At 37.6% G+C, this 22,611-nt stretch overlaps 1 protein-coding gene across 9 annotated transcripts in view; it reads left to right on the plus strand.

Annotated features, from left to right (window-relative positions):
• PAK3 (p21 (RAC1) activated kinase 3) overlaps window positions 1–22,611 on the plus strand; it is a 320,142-nt gene that overhangs the window by 188,798 nt on the left and 108,733 nt on the right. For 8 of the 9 annotated variants that reach the window (XM_006167722.3, XM_027767967.1, XM_006167732.3 and 5 more), the window contains one exon: window positions 7,744–7,945. In XM_006167722.3, coding sequence (XP_006167784.1) covers window positions 7,771–7,945 — 175 coding nt within the window. In that variant the 5' untranslated portion in view covers window positions 7,744–7,770. Of the gene's footprint in view, window positions 1–7,105; window positions 7,196–7,743; window positions 7,946–22,611 lie in introns of those variants that run through there. The other variant, XM_027767969.1, reaches the window with a different exon arrangement.

Raw genomic sequence — 22,611 nt, forward strand, 5'->3', positions numbered from 1 at the left:
TGCTGAAAACAATAGAAATCACTCATAAAAAAGTTGGCAGAGAACATAACTACAGCAGAACCAGCCTCATTTGCCCCTGTTGTATAGGCGAGAACATGAATGTATTGTGTGGGAGTGTGCGTGTACCTATGTTAGCAGTGAGCTATCTCTTGCATGATCTAAGGTTGAAACTAGGCAGCTGTAAAAAGAGCTAGTGCCTCCCTTGTTTGTCTGGCTGCTTTTTGCAAATCTCCCGTCTAACAAGTAGCTCAACTCCACCTGATCAAATGATCTTAGAAATGGCTTCCCTCCATTACACACTGTAATGGTATCTCCCTGGCGAGGCTCTCTGAAACAGCACACCCCTGTCTCTGATAGCAGAGTTCCCTTGGTTAGTGCTTCAGAAGAGGTAAGCTCCAAAACAAGGCCATCTAAGAATTGGTACAACCGACCAACAAAACCTGTTGGAGTTCTGTCAGTTTAACTATCACCTAACCGTGGGTCTTTGGATGGGAATAAAACAGTTGAAATCAGTAAGTACCAACCTAAAATGGGTTGAAACGAAAAAGGCTATACCTGTTCTATGAATATTTTGGGAGGATGAAAGTGTATATATGAAGAGTGTGTGTGTGTGTGTTTGTTTAATAGGATACAGATTGTACTGGTAAGGTGGCAAAGGAACTAACAAAAGTTTAGAAGCTTAAGATATTCTAGTCTCAGTTCTTTCACTTGTGTGACCCTGAGAAAATCATTTAACCATTATGCTTTGTAAATTCCTCATATGGTAAATGGGATTGGTACTCCCTTCTACACAGGCTCAAATAAGAGCAAGACATGGAAACTCTTTGGACGTTATGAAGTCATATATTAAAACCGAGGTATTAATCATTTGGTAGCTGTCTTCTAAATGATGCCCAATTGCTTGGCACTTAGACTAGTGCTGCTGTTTCCAAACATGCCTTGTTGGCTTTGACCTGCTACAATTAGGTCTATAACACAGGATTATGCAACCTTATGAAAAGCTTACTCATAACTGCAATAAATACCTAGAACGTATAGAGTTCTGTTTCATCACCTCACACATATACATAGTGCCTACTGGGAACAAGACATCTTACTAGGTAGTTTGAAGACATAGATATGACTGAGGACCTCTTACCCTCAAGGATTTTATGATCTCACGAGAGGAATGGCAAGCTTAATTAATGACTTTGTACAATGTAAAATAAGATGATGGAATGTTAAGTTGGGCTCACCAGCTGGCTATAGTTATTGGTTGGATTTCCTTTTTTCTGCCAGCCTGAGAATGGCAGTATAGATTCGAAACTGCTGGAAGATTCAGACTTGGCTCCTTTTTTCTGTAAATATCCGCTTCAGCATCTTAGTATATTATCGGAATTAATGTCTGAAAGTTGCTAGAAATCTTCATGTGCAAGTTGCTATAGAAATGCAAAGCAATATACAATATTTCTTTCAAGTTATATGACATTGTCCCTCCTACAGAAGAAAAGATAACTTTTCTTTTTCTACTTTTATTTTTGGGGGGCAATTTTAAGAAATCCACTACATTTTCTTACTTTGTCCGTGGTAAGTGCCTAAACCCATTAGTTCATCTGTTAATAATGCACACAAGGTAAAGTGGGTTTAGTGTCAGCTTAGGTTAGTTAGCATAGCATGATTTGTTTCCCACCCATCTATACCTGAAAACTCCGCTAGCCATCTTGAAAATGTGTGCTTTGGGTTACCAGGGAGCTGAAGAAAGAGTCAGAAGGTATAACTCTTGGATCTGTTTTCCCACCACCAAAGTACAATTCAATGTACATATCATTCTGGCAGTAAAAGTTGCAACCTCATCCTTAATACCAAAAAACGCCCAGTGTTGACTGACTTTAAATATATGTTTGCTTAATACATTGAAGTCTGCAGACTGTTATTAGAAGTTTGTTTTTTCTTGATCTGTAGAGCTACTTCTTGCTATAAAGAATTATTAAACTGTAGAAATTAGAAATATTTTCATGTCTTACCATGAAATTTCTTTTACTATTTCCTTTTCAGATTCTAAAGTCCATCTTGCTTCATATGTGCTCATGTAGTTTGTCATTATAGGGCTATCATTTCAAGGGTTCTTGTAAACCTACTCTTCACATGTGTATATCAGAAACATTAGGAAGTTCATCCAGAATGTTTCCTCTAGGCTATATCTCAGTCCTCTGTTAGATCTTCTAGTTTGATGTGAAAAGGATATTAAACAATTTTGTCATGCTCATTGATTTACAATAATAGCTGTATGGCTGGTGGTTTTTCAGCTTTACCTCTGGTTTCATTAAATCATGGTGCATATCTGCTTGCCTGGGCTTTGTTTTTGAAAAGAGGGCAGAATTACTCTGTTTTTCATTGGGAAAAATAGATACGTCGTTATTTAAAGTTTAAAAGCAGACAGAATTCTACAGACATTTGCTTGTTTTATATGTGTCTTTGATGGCATCAGATCCTATGGAAATATTTATTTCAATTGCTTATGGCTTAATAGATGGCCTTAAAAGTTGTAGGACCAGTATTTCTGGATTCTCGCCCTTCACTTCCTTGGGAAGAGTGCCTGTGGCAAAGAGGTAAAATTGGCAGTTTTGGTTGCATCCAATTCAACATATATGCCATACTATGAATTGCAGTCATATTAGCTAGAGCATAGTTGATTACCTATCTTTCCTTTTGACTTCTGGATCCATGAAAATGCAAATTGATGTTTTTTTGTTTTTGTTTTTGTTCTTGTTTTAGCCCACTAAGCAACCCTTGAGTTTGTAGTTTGGCAATGTGCTTATTAAGAGACTGCATTTTGGAGGAATAAGAGTATAATTATCATTGGTGTGTATTTTTTTTTCCTTTCTTAGAGAGAGATTTTTGCTATAGGACGCATGTGCTTTCCAGAGAGACTGAAAGAGAAAAATCACCCCCGCAGAGGGCATGAGTTTTAAGCCTCCAAGTCGAGACTCAAACCTTAGTTGACTACGTGGGAGTCCAGTGATATAATCATTATGCTATCTGCTGGTCCACCATTGCTATATTCTTTTTATCTAGAGTTGCTATGCATCTTGATAATAGTTTTTCTCTAATACACTTTGCAGTTAAGCTGTGTCAGAAGGCAAATGAGTAAAGGATTGTATATGTTCATTCATGTATTGCCTGTGTACACATACAGGCAATACAAACTTGTCTGTGGGAGTGAGAGGAGGGACGAAGAGAGAAAGAGAGAGAGAGAAGAGAGGAAATCTGTCCTAGTACTCTTGAAAAGGGTGTTCAGGCTCCTTGGTGATCATGAAACGAGACTTTTTTTTTATTTCTGATAAATTTCAATTATAATTACAGACCATTGGTAAGCCACATTAAGTCCCAAGGGCTGGATCAAAAATATACCCATCCTGGGACCAGCAGTTAACGTAATGGCTATGTCACTGGACTCCCATGTAATTAATGGCGGTTCAAGTCCCGGACCTGGTGTCTTAAACTCATGCTGGGCGCATGTGCGTGCATGCCCAAGATCCAGAGAGGAGAATGGAGGAGAAGGAATTATGGCATGGCCATCCCTCCTGGGGGGTGATTTCTTGCTTTCTGTCTCTCTGTTTTTCTGGTGAGTGCACACACTCTATAGCAGAAACCTCTCCAAAAAAAAAAATAATAATATTCATCTACAGAAGTCATTTGAATTATCTCTAAAAAACATAGTAGCTGGAACAGCAGAGAGGGTGGTAATGGTTACATCTCTCATGTACTCGACCACAGTTTGATTCCCAGACTCGGCAGCTTAAAACTCAGGCTGGGCAAATGTGCATGCATACACAAGGTCCAAAAAGGAGAATTGAGGAGGAGGGATTGTAGCATGGCCAAGCCCCTGAGGGGTGATTTCTCACATTCTGTCTCTCTGTCTCTCTGGTGAACACATGCACCCTATAGCAAAAATCTCTCTAAAACAAATATAGTAGCTTACTATGGAATCAAGTTGTGAACAGATATCAACTGTTGGTGGTTGTCCATTAAAATTAGCTGTTATACTGCTAAGGGCCAAGTTTTAAAAGTGATATGAATGACCTGTGGTTAGATCCAATGTGCCACTCACTTGCTGTTTTGTTGTAGAAGTGAATGACAGAAATTCAACTTTAAAGATAAACAGTTTTTGATTGGGTTCCAAGAGAATAATGGTGCTTTTGTAAAATTCTTGAAATAGATCCTACAGCTGCCCCAAACAAAATAGTCTCTTTCAGGATCTTAGAAATAATGACATCATAGGCAGATTGAACCAGCAAGCCATTAATAGTATCCTTTGTAGAAAGCTGTCTCAGAGGAGGACCTGGCTTAGTAAATTGGCATTGTTTACAAACATATCATTATAGAATACCTTTTTTTTTCTACATTTGTGGAATAGTAGGAGATACCTCCCACTCAAGAAACAAACTCATTAATGGCAAGGCTCCCAATAGTTCCCTACCCTTTCTCTACTGCTCTTAAAATGTGCTTTGAAGCACTAGCTTTGAAAATAAGTTGAAGATAACAAAAATTTCTCACATTATTCTTTTGTTACCAAATCAGAATTATTTGGAATCATTAGAAGAAGATGAGGATTCAATGTATCTTGTAAAAGGTACAAAAAAAAAAAAACTGAAGTAATAAAAGTATAATTCAAGTCAAACAAAATCTGAAATGTCTAGGTAAATAGATTATTTGTTCCTGTTTTACCAAGTTTGTGTTGACCTACATATAAGTCCTTTAGTTTCACTTCTGTATCTATAAAAGGTTTATTTCAACTCTTCTTATAATCTCCTGACGAGTTAAATGAACTTGAAATAATTCCAGTTTGGTGGGCAGTAGAAAGAAAGATATGCCATATAAGTTAGATCCTTTGCAGAACCCCTGTGTTATTGTCTACAGCAAGTGTGTGTAGTGGAAATTTTAGTCAGAAATTTCTAGTGCAATACAGAATGGTATAGTTTTTTCTTTCTTTCTTTTTATAGGGCACATGCGCTCGCCAGAAAGACAGAGAAAGACAGAGAGACAGAAAGCAAGAAATTACCCCCCAGGGGGGTGGCCATACTGCAATCCCTTCTCCTCCAGTCTCCTCTCGGGATCTTGGGCAAGCACGCACACATGCCCGGTGTGAGTTTAAGCCACCGGGTCTGGGACTCGAACCGTGGTCGACTACATGGGAGTCCAGTGACATAGCCATTACGCTAACTGCTGGTCCTTAGTTTGGGTTTTTATATCCCAAGTATTTCTTTCTTCTCAACCTAAAATATAGCTGGGCAAATAAGGCCAAGGATAACAAGGCAGCCTAAAAGGAATCAGTGCATCTCTGGTCAGAGTGACCAATTAGGAACAAAAAAGGCCACTTTGTTGTTAGCCACATCTATTTATCAAGAACAAAACAGCATAGTATTTTGAATTCTGTAGTTTCTCTAGAATCCTAAGACACTTGCCTTATTTTGCAAGATCAGGTTTGTATATTATTTAAAAGGGGATTTGCAGGTTTCTCTGACTTCTGTCATCTCAAGTTAAGTTGTATGTCCTCAAAAAATATATGTCATCCAGAAAATGGTGGCTCTGTCTCTGTGAGTCACGTTTTTCAGAAATCTGTCTTCTTGGTGTTTCTATTTAAATGTTTATTTCCTTTGCAATAACTTCCAATTTATTTTTTTTAACAAGATAGGTTTTGTATATCAAGATTTATGTAATAGTCAGGTCATATTTGGGTATTAGTTTTGAACTCAGAAAAGTGAAACAAACTAATAAAGAAAAAACTAGTGTGTTGTTTCTGGTGGTAAATTCTCCTCAGTAGCTAAATTTAAACCATAAACCTATCCAGTGCATATTAATGCCATTGATGTAGTCTGTACTAAACTTACTTTTCTCTTTTGAGAAACTGAATTTAGAAGGGTCAAAAGTCAAAATCCAAAAGAGAGTGTAGACACATTAGCACTGGTTCCATATTCTAATTAAAATACTTGCTAGTAACAGTAATATCTATAAATGTATTTTGTCGTTGACATCACAGTTATTTTTTTCACCATACTTCCTGCTGCGGTTTCACATGAACTGGAAAACATGAGGCTTATCAAATGATGACAAAACAGTTATTACTACATATTTTCACTATCATTTTTATTCAAAAACAAATCTGCAAAGAGAAAAAAAGTAGAATTGGTCTTAGTTCATTAAAATGATGCAAGACATGACACTTAGGCAAACAAAAGGGAGAGTTCTTGTCTAAATCAAGATCAAGCCAACCGTTAGTTGGCAGTCACCTATGCAGATGGACAAGCTGTTAATTCTAACTATTCTTGAATAATTATAGACTATATATTTGAGAGAATTTGGAACATAGTAAATTATTTAAAAATTTTTCACATAATATGATATAGCTTAGAGTTCACTACAGAAAATAAAAAACATAACCAGTAAATGGCTAAAAAGAATTATGATAGATTATTTCTCATTTCAAAAGTTAATGAGGAGACCCCTGCTTTTCCTGTTATACTTAGGTTCATTCATAGTAAATATTGTTGGAGTAAAGTGATAAGCTAAGTCCTATTTAGAGAGTTCTTATGTTCCTAAATTGGTGCCAGGTAACACTTGATAAATTTACAGAGATTTTGTTATGATAGGATTTTATTTTCCTTGTATTCAAACTGGGGATTTACTTGGAAGGTACTCTTCACAACTAACTTGTGGTCAGGGTCAAATGGAAAGACTTGGATTAGAGCAGAAAAACATCTGGACACAAACATTTCAACAAGGAGTCCATGTTTTTCTGGTTCTCTTTACCTTTCCAGTGAGATAAAACTCAAATGTCTTAGACCTAGACATAAGATACTAAAAAGTAATGAAATTAAGAGCAAATGAGCTTCTAGAACCAAAACTGAATCTTCTAACCTGGTTACCTCTAACCACCTTGAAATAGAGCCCACAGCTGCCCCAAACAAAATAGTGTCTTTCAAGATCTTGCAAATATTTATGTCATAGGCCGACTGAACCGACAAGTTTTGTGTCCCGGCACCTAAAGTTTGATAAGGGGGTAAGGTTATGATGTCTTCTCAGGAAGTGAACCTCTCCTTTGGATCTCCTCTTTGCTCATAGTGACATTTGGTCCACTTATATCTTCTACTTGCTTGGGAGAAGACAGGGTAATGTTTGCCCTAACAGCACACCCTGATGCTGCTGAAACTGCCAGGTAAATGGAATGGCTTCTCAGTGTATTACCATAAAAACAACAGAGTGCATTTTGTAAATCAGGCACATACACATGAGAAATGTGCCAAGGACAAACCAATGTTAAAGAGGCTAACAAATCATTGTTGTGAGCTGTTCAAAATTGTCAAACTTGTGTCAGTTCCACATTCTGAGGATGTTGTACCACCCTGACCATGAAATTAATCAAGATAGTATTTTTATAGAAGAAAAATTATTAATTGTTCTTTCCACAACCATGAATGAACAGTAGATTTCATTTTAGGAAAAGCCAGGAAACTTACTTGTTTGAATATACGTATTGAAAAGCCATTTATTGTTGCTTCCCTTTTTTGGGAAATTGTATAGTTGCTTTGGGGAGGCAAATCCCTTCACTCCAGAAGAGAAATCCCCAAAATGATCCACACAAAACCTGAGAATACCTGAGACTAATTCTTTTGTTTCTAATATATGACAGCCCCTATATTTACTAGTAATTATTTTTTAGACCTTTCCTTCCTTAGTTCCTGTTTTCTCCTCTTTTTTCTTTAGGAGCTGTGAAATCAGTTGTAACTGAAAATGTCCGACGGTCTGGATAATGAAGAGAAACCCCCAGCTCCTCCACTGAGGATGAATAGTAACAACCGGGATTCTTCAGCACTCAACCACAGCTCCAAACCACTTCCCATGGCCCCTGAAGAGAAGAATAAGAAAGCCAGGCTTCGCTCTATCTTCCCAGGAGGAGGGGATAAAAGTAAAGTATCAGTGGCCCGGCATTGAAAAGGGGCTAGTTTACTTTTTCATTATCACTTTCTTTTTTGGGTAGTCATTTCTTAAGCATTGGCTGTTCAGGGCCCGCCTGATCTTCACATCTACATTTTCGAAGGTTGCATTTTGTCAGAGGATAATGTTTGATTGACTTACTGTGGGCTGACAAGAAATATATTTCTGCTATGTTTACTTTTAACATAAAATTGAATTCCTAGTGTTAAGTCAGGGGAATTCATAGTAATGGTACTGTCTTGAATATAAACAGTGACTTACTTTCTGATAACTTAGAGAAGAATTTACAGTAATCCCTTTCTAACTGTAAGTTGTCCTTTTTGGATATTTGAATATAGATAGATATACTTTTGTATACATTTTTGGTAACTGTGAAGATTCTTAATTGAGTATATGGGAGTTAGGCAGAGATTAAATCACAAGGTGGGAAGAATCTTCTGAGTCATTTGTTCCCTCTCTCATTCTTCTACCAGTTGTCCTTTATACAGTCAACTCATGTGCACTGAGTATCACAACAATGTATTATCATTTAACCTTGTGGTGTTTATAATACCATTTGGTGCTTAAATACCATATGCTAACACTTTGTGACAGTTGAGGATATGAAATCTCTACTAAGTAATTGTCAGTTTGCATTAATTACCATAACGCTGAAATGTAGCTTCTATAGATGTGACTACTAGAGCTGAATAAGAGCGAAGCAAGTTTGAGGCCACCAGCATCATGGAAAATTGCTAGAAGGGCAAAAAAGATGATGTCTTTAAAAGAGAAAAGGGACATTCTTGATCTGTTTCTTCAAGGTAAAACAAAGAGCTTTGTAGGTTGCATACCAAGTGTTAATGCACCCACAATTCATACCATGAGAAAGACTGAAATGTTTATTAGGGCCAGTATTGCTTCTTGTCCACCTACATGCTTTGTTCCTCATTACTCAAGATGGAAATGATGTTGTTAAACCTATGGATTGACAAGAATAGTGAAACACTTCCATGTAAAAGATGTGACTACGTGAGAATAATTTTCAAAGACAAGTTTTCAGACACTGAAGTGGATCTGGAAAAAAAAAATTTGCTGGGAGCAAGAGATATTTTGAAAATTTAAGATTTGACAGACCTGAATACCAAGTCTTATATGACAGTCCTGCATCTCCTTTCTTGTATCCACCACAATGGTAGAATGTGATTGAGGAAGGGAATTATGCACCTGCACAAACATTCAGTGCTGTTGAGTCTGCCATACTTTGGAAGCCCCTGAATAATACTATAATACTGCTTGCACTTTTTTTTTTCTGCTTGCACTTTTGAAGAGTAAGAGCCAACTAATGCTGAATGAGGTCAGCACAACAAAGAGGCTCACATTTCTGTTACATGCCAGTGCTTCAGGTGACCTCATAGTGAAATCATTGCTGCTCTACAAAAAACTATGTCAAAATCTTCTCAGGGGACAAAACTGTGCCAAGTTTCCAGCATACTGGCATGGAAACAGAAAAGCCTATATGACTCTTCTCTTCATGGAATGGATTGAACAGTATTTTCTTTTGGACGTTTGAGTGCTTCAAAGAAAAATGTCTTAACTTCAAAGTCTTGATTCTTCAGTATATTTAGTGCTTCAGATGCATTTACCAATGTACATTCTAATATTAAGATTATCTGTATAACTAGCCACATGTCTCAGATTCTTCAGTCCTTAGATCAGTGTTTGATCCAGCTATTCAAGAAGATTTATGCTAAACTAATATATAACTTTATTCAGAATCTTGCTAAGGTCCTTTGTCTGAAAATCCTAGTACATGGAATTTCCATGCCATCACTAATGCCATATTTTTTCCCCAGAGTCTTCTCTTTTTTTTTTTTTTTGGAGAGGTTTGGGTTATAGGGCACTCACTAGAGAGACAGAGATACAGAAGCGAGAAATCATCCCCCAGGGAGGATGACCACACCACAATCCCTTCTCCTCCATTCTCCTCTCGGGATCTTGGGCACGCACACACATGCACCTGGCATGAGTTTAAGCCACTGGGTCTGAGACTCGAACTGCGGTCGACTACATGGGAGTCCAGCGACATAGCCATTATACCAACTGTTTTAATAAAAGAGGCATTAGATAGTTTAAGAGATCCTGTCATTAATGCAACTGGGGAGAAGATTTGGCTAGTGATGCTGAAATGTCTTTCAGCAATCCTTCTTGAAGACAATCTAGATCAAGAAGAATCTATGGATGAGTATGGACATTTGGCACAGGAGCAATTATTGGCTAAGATTGAATCCTGAACCTGTTGACACTAATTCAGATGATATCAGACTGCTAGAGAATGACCCACTGGAGGCTTCCAGTACCCCAGAGGTGATTATAAGTGACAGTGAAGACAACTAGAAAGCTAAAGGATCAGAGACAAATATCGCTATAAACAATAAGAACCAATTTTTTAGAACAAGATTAAGACCTCGTCAAAGGAAGGAGGTTTTAATATCAAATTTTTAAATATCAAATCTTACCTGTTTCAAAGCTTGCCTGAACTAATGCTTTCTATTTTTTTTAAAGAGAGAGATACTATGATGCCTTCAAAAACAGTGACATTGGCCAGAAACCATGTTCAACAAGACTTAAATCATCAAATATCATTTAATACTGTTGTTAGATGATAAATTACCTTTGGGCAAAACTTGAAATAATTTAATTGAACTTTGTGAAGAGGTGCTAAGAGTCTTTTTTAAAGACCATATTAGGGAAGGAAAAAAACCTTAGAAATGCCTAGATCATCAAGTAGTACCATTTAATACCCTTATTGGACAGCAGATAAGCTGTCCTTAAAGTTTGAATGATTTCATTGAACTCCATATTGAAGCGCTAAGGTGTCTTCTAAAAAAGACTTGAGAAGACAGAGCACATCTTCACAAGATCCAAATAATTAAGCAGTGCTACTTAAATTCACATACTCAATTGAGCTAAAGCCAAGAGAGTTGTTAAAATTTCAGGATTAGACCTCAGTGTCTATGAGAGCATAAACATCTTTGATTTGAACTAACAGTCCACCTCCGTTCATTGCTTCTCTATCATCTCTCTTTTCCAGTATCATCTTGAATGATAAATACTTCTTCATGACCTCTAGAAGAGGTCATCTCAAGGCCTAAGTGAAAATTATGTAGAGCCTATCATTTTCACTAATTTAAACTATAGAAACTCTCATTATTTTTATGTAATATTGCTATTGTTTCACACTGTGCATAAAACTGTTTATTAGAGCTTTCAAAAGATAACTTGAGACCTCATTTTTTTCTACCCCCCCCCCCCTCTTTTTTTTTTTTTCCAAAAACCATGATTTCCTCAGCTGAACTTTTCCTGCTTTAGGATTGTTCAGGAACCTAAACCTCATGGGTGAGGAGCAGTGAATCTTTCTAAGTTCCTGCCTTTCAGTAACTGCCTCAGTAATAATGTAGTCTTGTAGTGGAAAGAGCACTAGACGGCTTTTGGCAGCCTGGTTTTACATTCACCTCTGCCTCTAATTATTGTGATTTGGGGTCAGCTACTTAGCTTCTCTGAGCCTCAGTTTCATTTCCTGTTAAATAAGGATAATAATACCTGGCCTACCTCACATATTTGTGATAATCAAATATAATGCTAAATACCATAGTGTAACAAAGTAGTAAAATCTAAAGTGCTAAATAATTGTGAGGTTTTATTACAATTGTAGCATTTTAGACCTTAATGACAACAGCAAAATAAACTAGGGTTTTTATTCTTTACTTTCTTCATATCTAGAATTTATGTATTATAGAAATGTAAAAAAAAAAAAATTAAAATCGCCCATGATTTCATAAGCCAAAGGTAACTGGGTTGAGGTTTTTCCTCCTAGTCTCTCTGTTCCTTATCATATAGAAATCAATGTCAAGAACTCAGAGAACAAAAATGAGCTTATGTAGAAAAAGATCACCCATAATTAAAAATCTCACAAACAATGTTAACATTTTGGTTGATATATTTCCAGACATTTTCTGACTATATATACATGTATATACAGTTTTACATAGTTAAGAAATACAATTTTGTATCCTTTTTATCATTAATATTTTCCTATATTTTAAAAATCTTAAATATAATATTCAGTGGTATAAAATATTTCATCATATAGTGGCTTCATGGTTTACTTAACAGTTTCCTTTTGTTGGTTATTTAGGGTTTATAAATTTTTGTCATTATAAATAATGTCACAATGTCCATTTCTTTATTTATATGAAAATATTTGATTTGTTGATAGCAGACTTTTTTTAAAGAAGAAATCTCTTTAATAGCTACATTTTATTGAGCACATGGAACTTCAAGGGATAGGTAGGAGAAAGAGAAGTAGCTGATGAAATTTCAAGATTGAGGATCTTTGTTGAACCATGCTCTAGGAACTGACTCTTGGTGTTAGAGCAATATAGACGGGATCATTTACCATTTTATGATATTTCATTATAGAAAACTTTTTAGTAATTAGACCAGTAAAAGGATGCCCTAAACAAGTAGTCTGATTTTATTTTATGGACCCCATGAAGTATGGGACTGATCAGGTTTCTCTTTTGTTGGCTACTAGAAAGCTTGGAGTCACATATGTGGTCTATACATAGCACTAGTAATGGGACTCTATGGTATGTATGTACTTTCTGTAAGCATTCTTCCAGGCTCCATTTTTTATGCCTCTCTCTTTGTGTTTTGCTTTTGTTCTTTTTTTTTTCCTTTTCCTTTCTTATCTACTTCGAATTTATGCTATCATGTTGTATTTTGTGTATTCTTGTAAGCTGCCAGACATCTAATTTGGAAAAAGGTGGGGTATAAATACATGAATGAATAAATTAATTAATAAATAAACTGATAATGAAAAGGCAATGGGGCAAACACATATGGCCAGGACTCTGAAAATGGCAAAGTGCCTCCAAAAATAACAATGATAAGGATTTGAAGCTTGGAAGAACATATGGGAAAGAAGCAGGTGAGGCTGCTTTTGGTGGTGACAAGTTCTATGTGACATCTATGTCTTCTGAAGTGTGCTTATGTGTCTTATGTCTTGTGCTGCACTTTAGAATGAGATGTGTTTCAGAGGACATGCAATGCTGTGTGGAGAACTGTGTCTTTAGAGAGCACAGTTCATGTGTATTTTGTTTAGGGGGAATCCAGAGAGATCTGGGAGCTCGTGAGTCTGTGAATGATGTCATGGTCCCTCTCCCTGGAGGCATGGGAGAGGATAATCATTTATAAACCAGATCAATACAAATGGGGAGTGATCTACTACTTACTGACTAGTTACTGTATGTCAAACTATATTCCAGGCTTTTTACAGATGAGACTATTTAAACTCAAAGTATTTAAGTAAATAGCCTATGGTCACATAACAAACGAGAGAAGTCTGAAATCTCCCAGGTCTCTCTGACTCCAAACTTTGTGCTTATTCTACCATATCACACTGTCTTGCAATGGGACATAGGGAATATGTGATCAGCTATGCTCCTAGAACCCAAAACCATCAGTGATTTTCATTTTTCCTTAAGAAGATGGTAGTAGTGTGCCTTGAAACATATCTGAATTTAAGATAGGAGGACTTTTACAACTTGGCACTCAGAAGGAAAGAAAAACAAATTGTCATTTTTTTAAAGAAAGAAATCATGATGAGAAAATAATCTTGACAATAGAGCTGTGCTAACATTTGATCTAGGTGTTTTGTGGGTTAGATTATCGTTTGGTATGTATCCTTTGCAAGTTCACATGTTGCATACTTTAGAAAGTTGAAGCTTTAAATGAGTGTGTTCATATATGTGAAAAAGTTCATGAAGTGCTAAATAGTTTTGTTATTGTATTGAATATATATTGTTGTCCTAATTCCTAGAATATGTCATCTTCTATATACCCTACACAGCAGGAAGCATTGCTGTGCACTAATTATATTAAAGAAAACTCAGTTATCCTTTATGGTCTTGTTCATAAAATGTTTTGGTCACTACACATTACTAATTTTCATTTAATTGATGCACAATAAAATATACTTAGTGTGATAACAGTATGCAGTGTTTATTTGGTGATGCTAACGAGCCTTTTGGGATCTTGCGGTAGCTCAAGGTATTTTCATTGCACCAGCAGTGTGTGAGAGCATCAATAAATAGAGAGTTCTGTTATCAGAAAGCCAGGTGACAGAGACTGCTGCATCCTGAGTGGTGTTTATGTTCCTCTTGATTCTCCAAATGTAGCCCACGCAGTTTAGCAAAGAGTGTTTTTTCAAAATTATTCCACTGCTCTTTGGGAAGCCTGAAGGGCATGGCATCTTGTTTGTCCTCCAGGGTCAGTGCTGTGCCCCAGGAGAAGAGCCTGCTTTGCTCCTAGAAGTCCTCTATTGAATTGGAAGAAGGTGGAATAAAGATGCATTCTCCTTACCTACTAAAGACTGTGCTTCCATTTCAAACCCCACTTTAAAAAAAGGGGGAAATTGTGCAAAAATATGGTAGCTCACTAAAACCACCAGATGGTAAAATTCGAGAGAAGTATGAAATGTAAGATTGGTAGAAGTATATACCAAGGTTGAAGAAACAACAGGGAAAGATAAAATAAGAGAGGGAGTGATGTTTGAGAAAGAGATTAGAAGGTAGAGAAGATACAGGGGATGGATGAAAAGAGATGGGGAAGACAGATGAGTGTTGGATCAAATATTAAAATGAAGTGTTGCAAGAAAAGGAAAATTGACAATGTTGAAGGAATGTGAAGTTGCTTTCCTTCCTAAATCAAATGAGACCGTACCTCACTCTCCACTTAAACTTGTACTCTCTGTAATTATCCACGTGATTAGATGTATCTAGTTAGGACATTGTTTCATCTTTGCTTTTATATTCAAACATTTTCCATTAAAATTACCGTACGTGTGATTTGGATGTAAATGAGAGTGGAACCTGTATGTGTTGCCTGGAAGGAGTTGAATAAGAGGCAATTTCCGAATGATTTCCCAGAATGATCACCTCTCCTGTTTTTGAAGATGATACTACAGAAGATGATAACTGTGTGTGAGTAGGGGTGACTAGAAGGACTCATATGGGTCTATCATTATATTTCCTCCATTCCATCATCATCCTGGAACATCCAACTTATGAATTGGGCTTATAGCTGTTCTTACAGACTCAAAAACTTTTAAGTTTTATCTACATGTTATAAAAGCTGCTAATTTAGGACATATATTGTTTTCCATTGCCACTGAAGACTTGGTAGGAAAAAATGAGCTTAATATTCCACCAAAGGGCATGGAACTAGACATAAAGACATTCCAGATAGGGTAACTGGATGCTGCGAATTATTTTAAAATTATTTATTTTATTTTACTTATTATTAAATGAGGATATCTTAGTCCTACCTCTGTCATTTGAGATTTAAAGGAATTACTGATATAAAAGTACTTTCAACTTTGTAACACTCCTAACAACAGTCCTCCAAAATACATCATCTCTTTAGCAGTATACTTAGTATTTACTTCATTCAAACCTCAACTAATAGAGGTAGGTCCAAGATATCCCTATTTTACAGAGGATGACAGGCATTTAGAGAAGTTAACTAACTTCCACAAAGTTGCCCCACTAATAAAAAAGCAAGGCAAACCTAAAATTTAGATCCTCAATTCCTAGTTTCAGTGGCTATTGAATCCTATACTGTTGGGTATGAAATGAGAGTAACAAAACTGGTTTTGAAAATAGTTTATTCAAAGGAATATGCAAAAACGGAATTTTTACAAATGCAGTGTAAACAAGGTATGACACTAGCCAGACAGACCTTTTATTTTACAAGTCAGTATTCCTGAAGGCCAAACTTTTTAGCAGGAAGTGATTTAGCCCTTTTTTAAAAAATTATTATTTCCCACAATTTCTGTGTTATGCTTTGGACTTTAAAATAATTTTCTATAATAATAACGTCTGCTGCTTGAAACATTGTGGGGTCAGCAGATTGCATAGTGGTTACATCGCTGGACTTCCATGTAGCCAACCACACTTCAGATCCCAGACCTGGTGGCTTAAAAATCATGCCTGTCATGTGCGTGCGTGCTCAAAATCCTGAGAAGAGAATGGAAGAGAAGGGATTGCGTCATGGTCATCACCCCTGGGGAATGATTTCTCATTTTCCCTTTCACTGTCTGTCTCTGTCTCTCTCTCTCAGCAACCGCACATGCCCTAAGACAAAAACCTCTAAAAAAAGAATTTAAACATTGGGGCCAGTAGGTGGTGTAGTGGTTAGGGTACCGGACTCTCACATGGCCAACCATGGTTTGAGTCCTGGATCTGGCAGCTTGAAAATCATACCAGGTGCATGTGTATTCACAGCAAAAAATCCAGGAGAAGAGTGAAAGAGAAGGAACTGCAGTGTGGCCACCCCCAGGGGGATGATTTCTCTCTCTCTCTCTCTCTCTCTCTCTCTCTCTCTCCAATGAGTACATGCTCCATATGGTGAAAACCTTTTTTTTTCTTTTTTCTTTTTTTTTTTTTTTTACCTTTTTAAAAAATTGAAACATGGGACCAGCGGTTGGCATAATGGCTATGTCACTGGACTCCTATATAGTCAACCGCGGTTTGAGTCCTGGACTTGGTGACTTAAACTCACGCCAGACACGTGTGAGTGCCCAAGATCCTGAGAGGAGAATGGAGAAGGGATTGCGGCGTGGCCATCCCCCCTGGGGGGGATTTCTCTCTTTCTGTCTCTCTGTGTCTTTCTGGCAAGCACATGTGCCCTATAGCAAAAACTTCTCAAAAAATTGAAACATTAAAGAACACAATTGAAATAGAGTGCAAGAGATACCTGTCATCCCTCCCCCTTGATTCATTTATAATCCAATATTCAAAGGAGATTTGGGCCCTCCTCCTCCCTCAATAAACACCTTCATTTTATGATCAGAATCAGATTGTATTTTTCCCAAGATGCTAGACTTGAACCAGACAAGGAACATCAAAGAGCTTCTGGGAAAATGGAATTGAAGTAAGAGTCTGGTATGGTACAAAATTTTTTTAGAATCCATCCATAGATTTTTTTCATATTGTGAATTTTCCATGAACATCTTGAAGACCCCCACCTTCCATATGTTTTGTAGAATATGTTTTTAAGTTTTACCCATGCACTGTCAATTTATTTAAATATTTAGAGCCAACAATAAGATCTATTTTTATGCCTTATATTTCACTGTAGTTATCACATAGTACTTTCAAATATTTCCAATGGAAAAAACTTAATTCGAAGGCCCACACAAGGATATTCTTTCTATTAAAAAGTTAGGTGAAGACTAGATAATTGATCTTTCTCCTGTGTAAAGAAAAACGTATATCTCATAAGACAGAAGGTAGATCCTGTGGGTTCCCTCTCATAATATGTTCCCAAACACAATATTTGATTATAGAGCAGATATGGCAGGGATTGTGACCTTCTTTACAGAAATAGTCCTTCTGGGTGTTTTGGTCTCACAAAGAGTGCCTTCCTCTTTGACACCACCTGCAGGGCTGGTGTTGCTATAGGAAGAACTATTCTAGGATACTTATTCTTACCCAAGTAGAGGAAGGCCTCAGAAGGCTTCCGTCTGGACGGTTATGGTGCAGTGTGCTCTGTGATCCACAAATCAAAGGATGGAGAAGAATGGCATTTAAAAAAAAATAGAAAAGGCCATCACTCCAGTACTTCAGTTCATTTTCCTGATAGTTCAGTAGACACTAAAGCATTTTAATTCTTATAGGCCACAAAGGCAACATTTTGTAAATTCTTTGTAGGACACTGACTAGTAGTTTTCTAGTGACTCAGTGAAATCAGTGAACATCTGAAAGCATATATCACCCACCTAAAAAAATGAATGAGTCGTTAAGAATTATCTGTTGGAAAAAAAGAAATAGATGGCCCTTTAAAAATACTTCTCTGTTCTTCCAACATGGTTTTCCTAGGACAAAGCCCAGGAATAGTGAGATTAAAAACAGACTTTAAAGGGCCAGCAGATCATGTAGCAGTTATGTTGTTGGACTCCCACGTGGACGACCATGGTTCATGTCCCAGACCAGGTTACTTGAAACTCAATGCTGAGAAAGAATTTCCCTATGTCCATATTTTGTCATCCCTTTTCTTTTCCAGCATGTTCAGTTTCCAAGGAGTTAGAAAGTGTTCCTAAAAGTAATTCTAGATAATACAAGCTAAGCGATGTATAATGATTGAATGTATAAAAGAAATTAAAGTAAAATAATATATATTAAAATTTAAAAAATTCTAGATGTGACTATATCATTGCCAATGAGGAGGCCCAACAAAACTTCCAAGAATTTTAGGGGAAAATGACAAGCAGAATTCCTACAACAAGACTCAGATGACAGTTTTTTTTTTTTTTGAGAGTTTTTTTTGCTATAGGGCGTGTGTGCTCGCCAGACAGACAGAGAGAGACAGAGAGACAGAAAGTGAGAAATCACCCCCCAGGTGGGATGGCCATGCCACAATCCCTTCTCCTCCATTCTCCTCTCGGGATCTTGGGCACGCACACACACACTCCCGGTGTGAGTTTTAAGCCACTGTGTCCGGGATGCGAACCGCGGTTGACTATGTGGGAGTCCAGCAGCATAGACATTACGCTAATTGCTGGTTCCCTCAGATGACAGTTTTTAAAAAATGCTTTCAGAAGGCAAACAGCACCATCCAGGGATTTCATCTAGGGAAGAAGTGTTTGCTTTGTTGTACCTTGAAGGCTGCCTAGCTATGCAATAGATGTCTCTGCCTCTAAAGTGGCACCTGATGAGGTATGCCTGAATGAATGCAGAGTCATTCCCACCGTTGAAAATAAAAAAGACTGTAATGATGCCATCACCATCATCTACAATAACTTCAACTACAAAAACAACTCTAAACATACACCTCAACCCCTGATCACCTTGGTGGACCTGGATCATTGTCTCCTTACCCACAAACACATAATATCAAATAGGAATGGCCTGTCTCTATATATTGTGTCACATTTCATATAATGAAGGTCATTCATTTGTCCATTCATTTGTTCATATGCTTATTCATTTAATATTGACTCAAATACTATGTTAGATGAATGCCGGAAGACAGAGGTGAATATCTCAGTTCTTGCCTTTAAGAAACCGATGATCTAGTAAGGGACACATATAAGTTAGTAATTACAGTTTAGCATGGCAAGTTCATATATAAGTGAGCACTGAGGAGAGGCATCTATTCAATACTGAAGGGAGGGATAGTTAGGGAAGTCTTCCTGGAAGAAGTAACCACTGAACTTTGATGACTCTTAAAGGAGGAAGAGTTAGCTATGTAAGGAGTAAGTGGCGTTCCAGGTAGAAGGAGCAGCAGTGTGAAGGCAGAAGGCATAGCACACTATTGTCTCTCTCTGAATACAGCTGCAAGTAATGAGAATAGCCAGTGCATGTGAGAGTAGGAGGAGGTTGAGACATGAAGTTATAGAAGTAATTGGGGACCAGATCCTGGAGGACTTATATATGCCATGCTAAGGGTTTTGAATTTGATTTTGAATGCAGTGGGGGGAGTATCACTTTAGCTACAGAAGGAAGAATAGATTGGGGGTGGTAGGAAACAAGTCAGTCTATTAGAGTCATGCAGGTGAGAAATAAAAGCAGGCTGGCTTAAGAGCCACTATCATTTGAAATAGGAGAGGACAATATAGAGAATTAATAAAACTAGGCAATCAATCAGATGGTGAGAGAAGGATCTGGAAAAAGCAATGGGGAATCAGTTTACTTTCAAAAACATTTAGTGTGAGGGGCCCATGAAGCATCCATGTAGAGATGTTCAGTAGTCAATTAACTACTTTAAGGATTGGGGTACAGTAGAGAGGTCTGGGTTGGACGTACATATGAGGAATCATTAGTATGGATGGTGACTGAAACCATATATGTAGATGAGAAGACCCAAGGGAGAGATGTGTTGATAAGAACCTAGGACAACTCTTGGGGAATACGGTATATTGATAAAAAGCTGACAGACAAATGACACTGAGAAAGAAATGCCAGAAGTGTAAAAATAGACTCTAGGAGGGAGTTGTGTGAAGCAAGCAGGAAAAGAAGTTGGTTTTATACATGGTCAGGCCAGCCACAGCTGTGCAGCAGTAATGTAACATTCAGTGATGCTGAAGCCATATGGGAAGGTCCTGAGTCATTTCCCAAAGTCTCCCACTATACACCAGATGCATGCGAGTCCCAGTTGGGCTGACTGTGAGTGGATTGTGGCATGAGAACTGTGATGGGTGCTTATCTCCCTCCATCTGAATGTGTCTTGTCTCTTTCTATTATGGAAGAAATATTTGTTTAAAAAAACACATGGTCAGCAATGTTAGTGTTGACTGTGAGGCCAGTAGTTGTCAGGATTGAGAAGTGGTTATTGGTCAAGGAGGACAATATTTGTGACAACAGACAATATTTGTGACTTCCTAGAGTCCTTGCAGTAGTTTAGGGAGTGAGAACTAAGACTATATTGCCGTTTCAAGAAGGTTAACTTTTTTTTTTTCTTTTGGAGAGGTTTTTGTTATAGGGCGTGTGCGCTCGCCAGACAGACAGAGAGAGACATAGAGACAGAAAGCGAGAAATCACCCCCCAGACAGGATGGTCACGCCGCAATCCCTTCTCCTCCATTCTCCTCTCGGGATCTTAGGCACGCACGCACACGTGCCCGGCGTGAGTTTGAAGCCACCAGGTCCGGGATGTGAACCGCGGTCGACTACGTGGGAGTCCAGCGACATAGCCATTACGCTAACTGCTGGTTCCCAAGAAGCTTAACTTCTTGAAAGAAGAAAAGACTGACAAACTGTAACAGCTGGAAAAGGATTTGAGGAGGCAGAAAGTTTTTCATTTTTGAGAGCAAAGAAGAGATCTCAGCATGTCTTTTAAGCCAGCAGATAGGGAGAGATTGAAGATACAGAAGGAATACATCGTTGACAGAGTGAAAACCCCAGAGAAGTAAGGGGGACTGGGATCTCTAGTACCAGTGGAGGGATACACCTCAGATGTACAGGGGATGTGCTTTCCCTGAGATGGGAGGATAGGAGAAAATGGTACTTATGGAGATAAATACATCGGGGTAGGAAAGGAAGTGAAATCAAAGGAATCTCCAACTCATGGCCTTTGTTTTGTTTTTGTTTTTGTTTTTGTTTTTTCAGCGAAATGTTGGGTCATTGGGAAAATTATGACACATTTTTACATAGAAAAACAGAGAAATATGTCATGACTTTCCTGATGACCTAATAGAAGGAAAGTCGTAAGAGAAAGAGCAAAAGTTTTAGTAAAGTGTGATACTGGAATATTTGGTAAGAGGATTGGTAAACAAAGTTGGCAAGTAGCAAGTATAATATTGTCACAGTGCAACTAATGACCCAGTAAAGGTCTATGAAAATATTGAAACAGTGCAACTAATGACCCAGTAAAGGTCTATGACCTTTATAATGAGTATGAGTTTGCAGGGCTGTGATTTTTCCTTAGAAATTCTCATCAGCTTTGTTACAGAAGTGGACAAGTTTCATGGTTGGATTCTGTTGAGGTACAGTTTTGTAAGACAGTTGCAAGAGGAAATCAAATTGCAGGAGGTAACAGAGCAGTTACTTAAGAGCAATTTATATGATAGACCATGTAGTCTAGAACAGAGGAAGTTGAGAAACTGCCTGAAAATGGAGAGATTCAGAGAATGAAAGTTTTGTTGAGACCAAAGAACAACTAAAATAGGAGTAAAGGCTTAAAGAGTTAAAGAGCTAGTAGGATAGGATAGGAGGCTGGGCTCAAAGAAAGGGAAAACAGGATTAAATATTTCAGAGAAAAATTTATTCTGGACAGTGAAAAGATCTGGGGTAACTGTGGCTTGCCACTCTGGCTGCATATTATCTGTGGACTTTAAAAAATAATTTGCCCAGTCATCACCCTACAGAAATCCTGATTCAGTGAGTTCAGGGTGTACCCAAGACACTTGATATTCTATGGAACTCTACAGAATATTCTTACATGCAGCCCTGGTAGAAAACCATTGGTTTTAAAGATGGCCATGGTAGTGGATGATAGGAGTAGAAGGGCAGTGAAGTTCATTAGAGTTGAGGCAGGTCAAGAAGCTATAAGGAAAAAAAATCCATTTATACTGGGTTGTCAGAAAAGCCATGACATGTTTTGTCATAGAAGAATATAGAAAAATATGTCAGGATTTTCCAATGACTCAGTATCCTATGTTTCACTGATTCATGGCAACATGGTATACATAAAAGGAAGACCAGAGCCAAAGTCTTCACTGGATAAAGGGACTTGGCCAGGAGAAATAAGTGGTAGTAACCTCAAATAGGCAATTTGGTGGTAACACTCCCTTCTCCATTCCCCTAGGCCTATGTACTTGGGATGGGGAAGAATGAGAAGACTCTACCAGGATCATCTGTGAAACTGTTACTTTTATTGGATTGTGGTGATTAAAGTTGTTCTCAACCCCTGCTACATAATGGAAACATGAGATTTTAAAAATGAAGATCACCTGGGTTACCCTAGACTAATAGAGTCTGAATTTTGAGCAGCAGGGCTTTAGTACCTTTCTCCTGCTTTGTTTATCAAATGAGAGTGCTGCACAAGAAAGCTTAAGAATCTAAGGCAAGAAGTGGAGAGAGCATTTTATGCATTTGAA

The sequence above is a fragment of the Tupaia chinensis genome, unplaced genomic scaffold (assembly GCF_000334495.1).
Source record: "Tupaia chinensis unplaced genomic scaffold, TupChi_1.0 Scaffold144991_2, whole genome shotgun sequence".
Classification (NCBI taxonomy): Eukaryota; Metazoa; Chordata; class Mammalia; order Scandentia; family Tupaiidae; genus Tupaia; species Tupaia belangeri.